The sequence below is a fragment of the Carcharodon carcharias genome, chromosome 13 (genome assembly GCF_017639515.1).
Source record: "Carcharodon carcharias isolate sCarCar2 chromosome 13, sCarCar2.pri, whole genome shotgun sequence".
Taxonomy (NCBI): Eukaryota; Metazoa; Chordata; class Chondrichthyes; order Lamniformes; family Lamnidae; genus Carcharodon; species Carcharodon carcharias.
Window position 1 is genome coordinate 23,050,002 of NC_054479.1, and position 13,011 is coordinate 23,063,012.

The 13,011-nt window shown below is 40.8% G+C and overlaps 1 protein-coding gene across 1 annotated transcript; it reads left to right on the forward strand.

The window, feature by feature from the left end:
- Positions 1–722: 722 nt before the first annotated feature.
- LOC121285831 (beta-crystallin B2-like) lies at positions 723–11,324 on the forward strand. Its single transcript, XM_041202702.1, has 5 exons — positions 723–782; positions 988–1,106; positions 4,942–5,074; positions 7,571–7,713; positions 11,043–11,324. Exons 1-5 carry the CDS (start codon positions 723–725, stop codon positions 11,209–11,211), a joined length of 624 nt encoding a protein of 207 aa, XP_041058636.1. The 3' UTR covers positions 11,212–11,324.
- Positions 11,325–13,011: the final 1,687 nt, after the last annotated feature.

The following is a 13,011-nucleotide window of genomic DNA, read 5'->3' on the forward strand; positions in this document are numbered from 1 at the left end:
TTAGCAGTCAATCAAGTTGAAGAATTCTCACAGTAACAAGCAGATGCTATCATTAACTTTTTAAAATAATTTTACAGAAAGTGAAATAAAGATTGAAGGATTCTCAGAATGATAAATGGGTTCTATCATTCACTTATAATTTAATAGAAAGCAAAATAAGGATTGGGACATACACATGGGGTTAAAGTAGAAGCTAAAATATTAAACAATTTTTTTTATTATAATTTTAAAAATCTGTACTTTTATCAAGGAAAGGGGAAGCTTAGCATTCCGCAATAACAAATTGTTTCTCAGGGCCAAAAAGTTGGTCAGTAGTAAATTTGACTTAGCGTGCCAATAAAAACCCAGTTACATCTCATTCAACAAAGCATGACTTTTTCAAGGGTCTTTACAGTGAGAAAGTAGCATTAAAGTGGAATTTTATATCAATTCAGTAATTTCTAATTGATTTCTATCTGCAAGAACTTCAACAGCACAGCCTGTGGAGGAGCAGGGAACCAATGACATAAACTTCTGGATTTCTGTGTTTGCCTGAAAATCTGCAAATGCCAGAAGTTGTTGGCAGTTTCACAGAGTAATGACGGAGAGCGCTGACAATTTTGCTGTCATTACAACTGCAAAACCAGGCCATTGCAGTTTGGTTCAATAGTTATCAGACAAGTATAATCAGTTTACTCAATTTTATCTCTTCCGATTGGCAGAAACACATACTCCCAGCAACAATGGCATCTGAACAAAACCCAACTCCCAAGCAACATCCCACCTCTACAGTTGCCCATAAGGTTGGTCCATTCCTTTCTTCTTTCATATCAAACTATCTATTTATGAATGTTGTGTCTGCCACTCGGTCCCGTTTAAACAAGGACAATTGGATGATACTCTCAGCTACATGCTTTCCGATCTAAAAATTATTCGGATTGGTTTCTCCATTCTTATTCAAAATAACAAAATGACTAGCCTGAATCACACTTCATTGCACTGTTTCAGATTACCCTGTATGAGCAGGAAAATTTCCAGGGCCGCTTCCACGAAGTGAGTGGCCCTTGTCCCAACTTGAAAGAGACTGGATTGGGGAAAGTTGGCTCCCTTGTGGTTCACACTGGACCGTAAGTATTACATTGAATTATGTAAACTTTACACCACAGAAACAGGCCATTTAGCCCAACGGGTTGGTGGTTTATGCTTCATATGAACATTTGGGGGATTGCAGGAAAGCCTGGAGAGTTTGCAGTCAAATGAACAATATACTGGATAAAAAGAATCAGACTAGCCACATAAGGGTAACTTAGGACAAATGTGGCCATTGGAAGGCTACATTGGATTAATATTTCTTGCCACATATTTGGTTAACTGGGAAGTGCATTGGATAAAAATGGAGTCTGGTAAACCTGAAAATAATGTACATAAACAAAAGGAAAATACTACAGATGTTGGAAATCTGAAATAAAGACAAAAAATGCTGGAAATGCCCATCATGTATGTCAGCATCGGTGGAGCGAGAAACAGAGTTAGCACTTCAGGTTGATGACCTTTCATCAGAACTGGTGAAGTTTAGAGATGTAATTGTTACAAAGTCGGGGAAAGGGGAGGGTGGGGTAATGTGGGGAGGGGGGGAGGCAAGAACAAAAGGGAAGGTATTGAACTTGAATATTGCTGAAAAGTGAGACATGTTGCTAAAGTTTTTCATCTTGCACTCTTCAGGACAAATGCAAGAATGCCAAGTTTCAAACAATCACAACTATTTCTACTACAGGAGTAAAGGATATTGATCAGTTAGCAAGTTGACTTTGAGTGGCCGAGGCATTGCCATGAGGAAAGCATTGGGGAACTAAAGACTCCCAACTTTGCCCTGATGAAAAGCAACATGTCTCTCTTTTCAGCAATATTCATGTTCTGTGCTAACAAGCAACATTAAAAAGGGAAGGCCGGTGATAGGATTGAAGGTAGGATATATTAAATGACAAAAGAGATGAAACAGAATTTTGCCCTAGGCCGGCGGCTGGGCCCCACCAACTAGGTGGCGGGTGGGCAGCCGAACTCTGCCACCGAAGTGGGCCCTGCCACCATTTCAAGTGGGCAGGTCAATTAAGGCCCACCCAGTGGTCTGCCCAGCGGGAAGTGCTATGCGCTTCCTGTGCGGGGTGGGAGGGATTCCCCAACTGTCAAAGTGAGCTCTTTCGTGCATGCGCACAAAAGAGCGCAATGCTCCCTGAGACTAAGTGCCGTCTCAGGGAGATCACTGATAGTGCTTCAAAGTGTCAAATTAGAAAAATAAAAAAAAATTAACATGTCACACGAGATGGGACATGTTAATAAATTTCACATGAAGTTTGTTTAAGACTTTTAAAATGGACATGAAACCTCATCCTGCCTTAAGGTTGAATGGGCAGGGCCTTTAATTACCTTAATTATCCTGTCAATGGCCTCAATTGGCCATTGACAGGTCGGTGGGCAGACAGCTGATTTCACTATCCGTCCGCCTTCCTGAATATTTAAATGGGGCGGGATGACGTCAGGGGTTTCTTCCGATGTCATCCCGCGTCACTTTCCCGTCAGCGAGCGGGCCCCGCCCCCAAATCACGATGGGAAAATTCAGGCCATGGTTATGATGATGATGATGCAAGGTAAAAAGGGTGATAATGGGACAAGTAAAGAATCAAAAGATGTATCTGGAGGAAGTATAAATGGGAAAAGCAGAACCATTAACTACATCTGCCATCCAAAAGCAAAAGCACAAAAACGAAAGGGGGCAGAGGTTATATTCTGAAGTTGTTGAACTCAATGTTTAGTCCATAAGGCTGTAAAGCATCTAATCAAGAGATGAGGTGCTATTCCTCAAGCTTACGTTGAGCTTCAACGGAACAGCGTAGAAGGCTGAGGACAGAAAGGTCAGACTGGGAATGGAGCAAAGAGTTAAAATGACAGGCAGCTGGAAACTCAAGATTACACTTGTGGACTAAATGGAGGTGTTCTGCAAAGTGGTGACCCAATCTGCGTTTGGTCTCCCCAATGTGGATGAGCAAAATAAACTGAAAGAAGCACAAGTAAATCATCGGGAATGTTGTGAGCCTTGGAGAGTAAGAAGGGAGGAGGTAAAAGGACATGGGAGTGGAGGATGTTTGGTGGTGTCATCACACTGGAGGTGATTGAAATAGCAGACGATGGTGCATTGAATGTGAAGTGTGTTGGGGTGAAAGGTGAGGACAAGCAGAATCATGTTATGGCTCTTGAAAGGAGATGAAGTGGTGACAGCTTAAGTGCAGGGAATTCAATGAAGGCCCCATCAACCACATTGGGAGGATTCCTCAGTTGAGGGAAAAGGAAAACATATCAGAAGCGCTGGTGTGGAGAGTTGTATCATCAGAACAGATGCAACAGAGACAGAGAAACTAGCTAATGTATAAAGATCTTACAGGAAGCGAAGTGTGGGAGTTCGTGGGTTTATAGTGGATATTGGTCGATAACCTATCCCCAAAAATGGAGAGAGAGAGAGAGAAGTCGAGGAAGGGAAGGGAGGAGTCAGAAATGGACTGTGCAAAGGCAAGAGAAGGATGGAAATTAGAAGCAAAGTTGAAGAGGTTGTTCAGTTCAGAACAAGAGCAGGAAACAACAGCAATAGAGACATCAGACTGAACTGTACTTCAGTCAGACAGTTAAAAATATATGAATTGAGATGGAAAACACCGAATAAAAAAGACAGATGGTCTAATCTAAGCATAACTCAGTACCTGAGTAACTGTATGAACATTATAGAGAAAACTACCTAAGACAGAGAAACATGAATGAATAGGAAGACTCATGGTGAGAAAATGGCTATAAACAATAAAGACCTTTTAAGCACAAAGAAGAAAATGAAAGGAGAGAGACTAGATGGAAAATATTTCAAAAGAAAATTAGGGAGGTGAAAAGCCAGTGAGAGAAGAACAGGGGGTCTAAAGCACAGATGGCAGGAAGAAAGCTTTAACCAAGGCTTTAATCTCTGGATGTGACCACTTATTTGCCCCAGCATTGTCTCAATCACCCCTAGGGACCAATTCCAGAGAATAATTGGGAGTAGGTCTCCAATCCATCTTCTTAGCAGATGTTTGGAAAGTAAAGAGACTCAAAAGATGAGTATTGGAGAAAGTTCTCTCAAAAAGAGGCATGTGTAAAAGCCCTTCGGTTTCAGTGGGTAGGTAGACTATCTGGTGAAGTAATTGTGTCACGGTATTGAAACACACAGAGCAGTAAGGCCCCTATTCTGTCATAAGCTAAGTACATCAACTGGCTTAATGATCCATGAGTCAAGGTCCTGATCATGATCTAGTGACCACTTCTGGAATGCATGCAGAAGGTAAGGATAAGTTAGGCAATCACATGTTGCACCTCCAGAATTGAATAGCCAACTTGAGCGACTAGAAAGCTTTCAGCACCCATGAAACTGTACCTTAGCATGAGTCAGCACCTTCAGGAAAAGAGAGGAGAAAATCTGAAACAACAGAAAATTTGCACTGATCTCACAGACAAGAGAACAAGATGTCCAATTTCCACATTTAAGAAAATGGAAATATAATGCTGGAAATGTATAGTATATGACAGTAGCCTCCTTTTGAGATGCTAGCTCACATGTTATGTACATTTCTAGAATTTTCTGTTTCCATCTCAGATTTTCAGCATTAATGGTTTTTGTGTTTTATCACTGGAAATAAAAGCATAGGACAGATGACGATAATAGTAATGAATGCTTAACACATTCATATGACATTGCTGTTTCCATTATTTCCACCTCAAGTACGTTTATAATAGGAAGCTCAAGTGTGGACGTCATTTTTGAAGGAACTCCTAAATTGAAGTTGGTAATAACAGTACTAGACGCCGTCACCAGTTAAATACACTTTATTGTTACAAGGTGGATAATATCCATCGATGACTGACACCAAATCTGCTTTGTTTTATTTTCAGATGGGTTGGTTATGAGCAATCAGGCTGCAAGGGTGAACAGTTTGTATTTGAGAAAGGAGAATACCCCCGCTGGGATACTTGGACAAACAGCCGCAAGAGTGATAGTCTTGCTTCCTTCAAACCTGTGAAACTGGTATGTTGGTATTGATTGTAGAGCTAAAACTGAAATAAACCCGAGCAAATAGAATCAGACCAACAGAAATATGGAAGCCCCTCAGTTCTGCCTGGTGTGGTACTCGGTCTTATCGATAAGGAACTACGCTGGTTCAACTTCTGTCTAAGCTCAGCTTGCTGATCTCAACCAAGGCAATGATTGAGGTGGTATAATTTTCCACCTCTGCATAAGGGGTGGTGGGGGGTGGTGCTGGGGTGGGGGGGAATAGATCAGAATGAGAAGGGTCTGGGGGCAGGGGAGGTTGATTCTAATTAATTCACTGATCTAAAATTGGCCATGTACATGTGTGGAGATTGGGTGTGGAAAGTATCAGGCGGACATGTGAAGCTCCTCAAGATTGATCAGCTTGTCAACACATACCACCAAAGCTCATGAAAGAAGAATGATGGCTGAACTGAAACACTAAAGGTTTGCTTTTGGAACTGTACCTCAGCATGAATCAACACTTGTAGGGGGGTGAATTTTTTTTTTCTGAAAAATGAACCAAAGGAAACTTAAAGGTTACATCCCTCCATAGGCACCTATAATGAGCTTGACATGATTGCAATTGGAGGGAAAATGCTGGTGATCCATTACAGTGCAGAAGTTAGAGCAACTTCCACTGGGTCAGATTCCAAAATAGCCAATACTTTTAATGTTGTGCCATAGTTTGGAAATTTTGTTCATTATTTTACTGGGTAATAATTAATATGTGTATCTTGCTGTTATTCTTCTGACTCTATGGAGATTCTATTTATTGAGCACCGTAACACTGCAGGTTCTGTTCAGGACTTCTCCAGTGAAAGAACGACATCTTCAGACAGAGGTTTCAATGCAGGGCATTGCACATCTCGAATACTGTGTGCAGTTTGGGTCTCCTTATTTAAGGAAGGGTGTAAATGCATTGGAGACAGTTCAGAGCAAGTTTACTAGATTGATACCTGGAATGAGCGTGTTGGCTTTTGAGGAAAGGTTGGACAGGCTGTGCTTGTTTCCAACGGCGTTTAGAAGACTGAGGGTTGACTTGATTGAAGTATATAAGATCCTGACGGTCTTCTCAAGGTGGACGTGGAAAGAATGTTTCCCCTTGTGGGTGAATCCAGAACTAGGGGGCAAAGTTTTAAAATTAGGGGTTGCCCTTTTAGAACAGAGATGAGGAAAAAAAATTTTCTCTCAGAGGGTTGTGTGACTTTGGAATTCTCTGCCTCAGAAGGTAGTGGATGGGGGGGGGGGTCATTGAATATTTTTAAGGCAGAGGTAGATAGATTCTTGTTAAGCTAGGGAATTAAAGATAGTGAGAATGTGGAACTCGCAACACAAACAGATCAGCCATGATCTTATTGAATAGTGGAGCAGGCTTGAAGGGCCAAATGGCCTACTCCTGCTCCTATTTCGTATGTTTGTAAGCATCACAGCTACTTGCTATTCTGCTGCTCTGTGCAGCCCTCAAGTTGAAAACGATAAACTTTATATAATCTGGAATAGAAAATAGGCATATTAGTCAAATGCTAAATCAGAGGGCCATGATGCAAAGTTTTCAAATTAGAAAGAGCTTATTGTCTTGCAATCACAATCAAAAAGCTCCTAATCTTTTACCTGGACTATTGGAACTAAACTCTCCAATTAACTAGAACATTATATAACTAAACAAAGTAATGATACATTTTTTATGAAAACAGATATTATTTCCCCAAACTTAAACACCTCTATTTGCTAATGTACATGGTTGGTTAAGAAGCAATCACATCATGCATTACATCTATATAAAGTTCCTTATTATTAAGGAAGTTAGGGGTTCAAGTACTTCTCACTGTTTGCACACTAGAATTTCTGACTTATTGGCAAATATTTCCTTGTGGCATTTTATCCACCAATGTCAATTAAATGATTACAAAAAAGTAGCCAAATGTAGCTGTAGTTAGTGACCTGGACTTTACATTCAGTTTAATGACTTGTAAAGTGGACTAGTAGATGTTACAAACATTGCAACTCTGAATAATCGTTAGAATGGCTGACAGCCTAGGTTGCTGATGTAGGTCGGAAAGGTCCTAGCTTTCTTCACTAGTCTGCAATCTTCTCCAGGCAGCAGTCAAATTCTACAATTTGTTTCATGGCTGTCGGTCAATAGGAGGGAGAAATTAGGGTTCCCTCTCCTCATCTAACCCATTAACTCTGCTGGAAAATATACGTGTGGACGATGGCTGGGGATGGAGTTGAACTTGACGATGATACCTCCAAAGTCACAAGCCTACAGAAGTTTAGTGTTAAGGCTCCCACATGAGGGGCGGTCACTAAAGTGAGGTGCTGGAAGGCTGCTGGCAACCACACTCCACCACGAAGCAGTGCTGTCAGATAGAAGGGGAGAAAAACAGGGAAGAAGTTTAAAATAAAAATCGAAGGGTGGCCACTAAAAGGTCAATATTTAATTACTCCTATTCTGAAAAGAACTCAACCTTTGTGTCATTACATCTACAGGATGGACAAGAACACAAGATTGTACTATATGAAAACCCTAACTTTACTGGAAAGAAAATTGAAATCATAGATGACGACGTACCAAGTTTCCATGCTCATGGATACCAAGAGAAGGTTTCATCCATTCGTGTTCTGAACGGAACGTGAGTACTGGGAGTGAACTTCTAGAAAAAAACCATTGTGTTAGCATCATTTGACTCCACTTGATAATGCACATATTGAGACTAATTTTCCAATGATGCACTTGGGAAGATGCATCAGTGCATTAGGAAATTACCCCTTTGAGTAATTGCATGATTGACCTGGATTTTATAGTAATGCCAGTTCGCCACAATTATTTCCCTGAAACCGACAGCAACTTCTGCAATTCACATATGCACCTACTTCTGGAATTCACATATGCAGTTAAACAAGAAATCCAAAAGTTGCTTGTCAGTGATTCTATGCTACTCCATCAGGTATGCTGTTGAAGTCCCCGCAGCCCACAATCAATTAGAAATCACTGAAATGATCTTCTCCCTTTAAGCTGTAACATTGCTGTTAGAAACCCTCAAAAAATTATTCCTTATTAATGTGATGTAACTGGGCTTTTAATGGTGTACTAAGTCATAACTTCTGCTGAAGAACCTCTCTGGCTCTGAAATAATAATTTGAGATTTGCGTAAAGCCAAATTTTTCCATTCTTTTAACATAATAAATTATATCATAAAGTCTGTTTATGATATCTCAGCTCCAAAGGTGTACACCCCAATTATTTATCTTGCTCTCTCTATAACTTTGTTAAAATTGAAGGATAATCAGTGCATTTTACTTCCTGGTTTGCTGTCTTTGGGAATACTGGTTGCTGGACGTCTGGAGATCCCCTTGACTTGGCGCCACATTCAAACTAACATCAGGAAAGGTGAAATTCATGCAACAGAGATCGCTAGATCTTTGTAGGCAGCTTCTTCAAGGTCTTCAAGTCCCTTTGTTTTGCCACTGATCGCAAAATCCAGGTCATTGTCCTCTTAATGCAGGTTATAGTGCTGCTTGGTGCCCTAACATCTTTTAGCATACATTCTACAAAGAGAATACAGACATTGGTAAAATGCCAATGTGAATAGGGTTGCCCGCTTTTCCCAGTTGCAAATCCAGATGCGTGAAGGTTTAAGTATAGCATTATGGTTCTGGTTCCAAACTATGCTTTGCTGCTGCTGAGTGTTCCCTTAAATCCCTAAATCACTAACTGGGGGCATGGTCTAAATGTTAGAGCCAAGCCTTTCAAATGGGAACACAAAGGGTGGTGCAAGTTTGGAACTCTCTTTCGCAAATAGTAACAGATGTTAGATTAATTGTTAACTACGAATCTAAGATTGTTAGATTTTTGTTACCTGAAGTGTATTAGGGAATATTGGCGGAAGGTAGATATATGGATTAATTCACAGGTCAGCCACGACCTCACTGCATGGCTTGTGGGGCTAACTGGTCTACTCTGTTCCTATGCTCCTATAACCTTAATACTTTCATATCATGAAACACAGAAGTAGAGATATAGATCTTGATTCTATTTAGAAAATACTTTAAATTTAATTTGCACTTTAAATTTTTCAGATTTCCCACTCAAAGTCAAAACCATCCAGTACAAAACTAGACAGGTGATAGCCTTAAAGATACAAGATAATAAAACAGAAGTCAAGTTTTGTGAGGCCTTTCGAAAAATATTGATATCAGGCGAGCAAAGCACTACATCCATAGTTCTGAACAAACTGCTAGAAATGCTAGAGAGACAAGCTTGGAGCTGTTGTCTCTATGCCGGAAATTAAAGTTTTAAATGCAGTCTTTTGCTTACAGGTTTATAGATACTTACCAGCAACACACACAATGATACATAGGCTAGGGGAAACCTTATGTACAGTTGGTGAGCACAGTAGCAGATTAACCAACCTTCAATTTTCCACAACTCTGCATTACAACAGTCTGGTTATAATACTCTCGTCTCCATGCAGGCCATTACTTTATTAACCTCCTATGACCTTTACCCTTTGTTTACATTAGCTTCCATTGGCTCAGCGTTCCAGAGATTTGAACTCTCTACGGTAGAGATACACAGCCTCCACTAATAAGTTGCCTAAGTACATTTAGGAAAAAGAGTTAAAGCTATTCCAGAAGATGAGAACTACACAAATAATAAACAATTACCTTTATGATCTTGGGGCTGATTGGACATGTTCCAAATCCTGCCTCAGCAGTATTCTCCAGACTGTTTTAAGCACAAAATGCAGTCCTCAGTATAAGAGGGACCCTAACACAATCTTAAATTGTCACAGCCTCTCTAACACAACTCTGATAACACATGCACTAACAATGCCAATCCAATCGCCATTATCTTCATTATTACAATTCTCTGGAATTCCCACATGGGGTCTTCTGATAGGAGATTGGCAGAATTCCTAGAGAAATCGTGTAAATGACCATTTATAGCATTTCTCAGGGTTTCCACTTAAGTTGCTGAGAGAGATTGGAGACCCCCCTGGAAATTTTTCCCCAATTTTTTTCTTTATGTTGAGTTTTTTTATACTTTTGTTTCCTCCAAATGTTTTTCATTTCTCTTTTCCTCCCCAGAAAGTGCTTTAAAAGAAAGAACTTGTACTTATATAATGTTTTTCTTGACTTCTCAAAGCGCTTTAGAGTAATGAAATAATCTTTTGTGTAGTCACTGTACAAAATGCATCAAACAAATTTGTGCACAGCAAGTTTCCACAAACAGCAAAGAGATAAATTATCAGGTAATCTGTTTTATTGAGCGTTCAAGAGTCCAAAATAAACAACCTCCAACAGTGCAGCATTCGCTCAGTACTGTACTAAAGCATTAGCCTAGATTATGAGTTTCAGTTTCTGAGTGGGGCTTGAATTCACAATCTTCTGAATCAGAGGTAACAGTGCTACCACTGAGCCATGGCTGACACCTCATTTACTCCCCAGATCCATCAATGAAATAAATAGTGCAGTCTACAGATAGTCTTTTAAATACCAAAAGATTCTGTGCTTTGATTGACCTGCAGATTGGTGTACTTCTTGGCGATCTGCTACTCTATATATCCTTATATGGAGTATTTTGACCTGGGAGGAAAGAGTGATTTAATATTTTCAATTCCCTTTCATCCAACTGACTATTTTTCAGGTCTAACCTTGACAGTGAATATCAACTACATGTTCAATAATTCAACCCCATCCTGTCCTCACTCTGATGTCCGCACATACACTCGTGTTCAGCAGGAGTTGCTGAAGAATGATCAAGAAGATGATGCCTTGATATCTTTCTCGAATTGAAGGCTGTGAGGCCAAATGTAGCAGTTCTACTACTGTCTGTTCTCAGATCGGTTACATCAGCACTGCCTTGGGGTTGGAAGTCTTTTCTTTGGATTTCTTTGTGTGAGAGGATGAGATTTGTGGTGTTCCTCTTTCAGTTACTCCTGTTTTGTCTTTCTTCCAGATGGGTTGGATACCAGTACCCAGGCTACAGAGGCTACCAGTACCTACTTGAGAAGAGAGAGTACAAGGATGTAACTGAATTTGGAGCCCAGCAGCCTCAGATCCAGTCTGTCAGACGCATTAGGGACATGCAGTGGCACCAGAGGGGAATCTTTCATCCCACTAATTGAAACATTCCTCTGCTCCTAAGCTTCTTGCCATCAGTTTCTCACTGATTTGCTGCTAAATTCCTAACCACAGGTTAAATGAATGCCTCCCCACAGTATTCTGCATGAATACAACAGCTGAGCCAATTCAATAAAATCCCGCACTTCAAGTTCACCTTCTCTATTGTGTGTTTTTCTTTTTGTACATTTGTTGTGGATCAACTCTGTGGTTCTCCATAGTGGAATGCATTGGTAGGATGCCTGACAGTGATCAGCGCACAGCAAACAAAGCTCAGCATAAGTCTTTGTTGGGGAGGGGGAGAATTATGAAAATGTGGTTAGCACATTTAGGAGGTGGTCACACTGCAGATTAGTAGAGAGTAGGCAGAGAGGGAATGAGTGACTGCCAGGCAGTCTAGAATGACCAGGCAGGTAGCGCAGGGGTCCTGTGAGTTTGTCTTGCTCACTAACCAGTTTTGCATTTGGATTCTGGTAAGAGCAATGGCTCCTCAGAGAAGTGTATCAAGAGCCAAGTCTATGGCACCATGGGTGGCTCAGCTGCATAAGTGGGGAGGAAGAAGAGTGGAAGATCAGTAGTGATAGGAGATTCAATTGTTAGGGGAATGGGCAGGCATTTCTGCAGTCATAGATGTGATTCCAAAATGGTGTGTTGCCTCCTTGGTGCCAGGGTCAGGGATGTCACCGAGCAGCTGCAGGACATTCTTTTGGGGCAGGGCGAACAGCCAGAGATTGTGGTCCACATTGGTACCAACAACATAGATAGAAAGAGGCATGAGGTCCTGAAAGTAGATTTCAGGGAGCTAGGAAAGAGATTGAAAAGCAGGGCCTCTAAGGCAGTAATCTTGGTATTTCTTGCAGTACCACATGCTAGTGAGTATAGAAATAGGAGGATTGACTGAATGAAACATGGCTAAAGAAGTGGTGTAGGAGGGAGGGCTTCAGATTTCTGTGGCATTGGGACCAGTTCTGAGGCAGGTGGGACCTGTACAAGGAGGATGAATTACACTTTAACAGGACCAGGACTAACATCCTCATGGGGAGATTAGCTAGTGCTTTTGGGAAAGGTTTAAACTATCTTGTCAGGTGGATGGGAACCAGAGAGGCAATTCAGGTAGGAGAAAAACAATACTGATAATGGGAAGTTCAAAAGTAGTAAACCAAAGTGGAAGTTAGCAGAAACAAAGGCTCATATCAAATAGAGACAAAATATGGAATAATGTTAAAAAGGCAGAAATAAAGGCTTCCTATCTGAATGCATGCAGCATTTGCAACAAGCTAGGTGAATTGATGGCACAAATAAAAGTAAATGATATGATCTAATTGCCATTACAGAGATATAGGGTGACCAAGGCTGGGAACTAAATATTCAAGGAAATTCAACATTTAAGCAGGTCAGGAAAAAAGGAAAAGGAGGTGGGGTAGCACTGATAATAAGGGATGAGATCAGTACATTCATGAGGGAGGATCTTAGATCAGAAGAACAAAGTGTAGAATCAGTTTGGGTGGAGATAAGAAACAACAAGGGGCAGCAAACATTCATAGAGATTGCTTATAGTGCTGATGTAGGGTACTGTATAAATCAGGAAATTAGAGGTGCATGTAACAAGGATAATACAGTAATGAGGGGAGACTTCAATCTACATATAGGCTGGGTATCTATGAGCTCAGACATGCCTGCCTGTTCTCCTAACCATCAAATCTCCAACCACTATTGCTCTTCCACTCTTCTTTCTCCCCACCTGTGCAGCTGAGCCACCTCTGGTGCCATGGCCCTGCTCTTGATACACTTCTCTGAGGAACCAT

Excerpts from the sequence above, each read along its gene's own strand:
- LOC121285831 (XM_041202702.1), top strand. The coding sequence starts at position 723 with ATGGCATCTGAACAAAACCCAACTCCCAAGCAACATCCCACCTCTACA. Across the intron at positions 783-987 it reads CCTCTACAGTTGCCCATAAG|ATTACCCTGTATGAGCAGGA; the intron begins GTTGGTCCATTC and ends GCACTGTTTCAG. Across the intron at positions 5,075-7,570 it reads CCTTCAAACCTGTGAAACTG|GATGGACAAGAACACAAGAT; the intron begins GTATGTTGGTAT and ends TTACATCTACAG.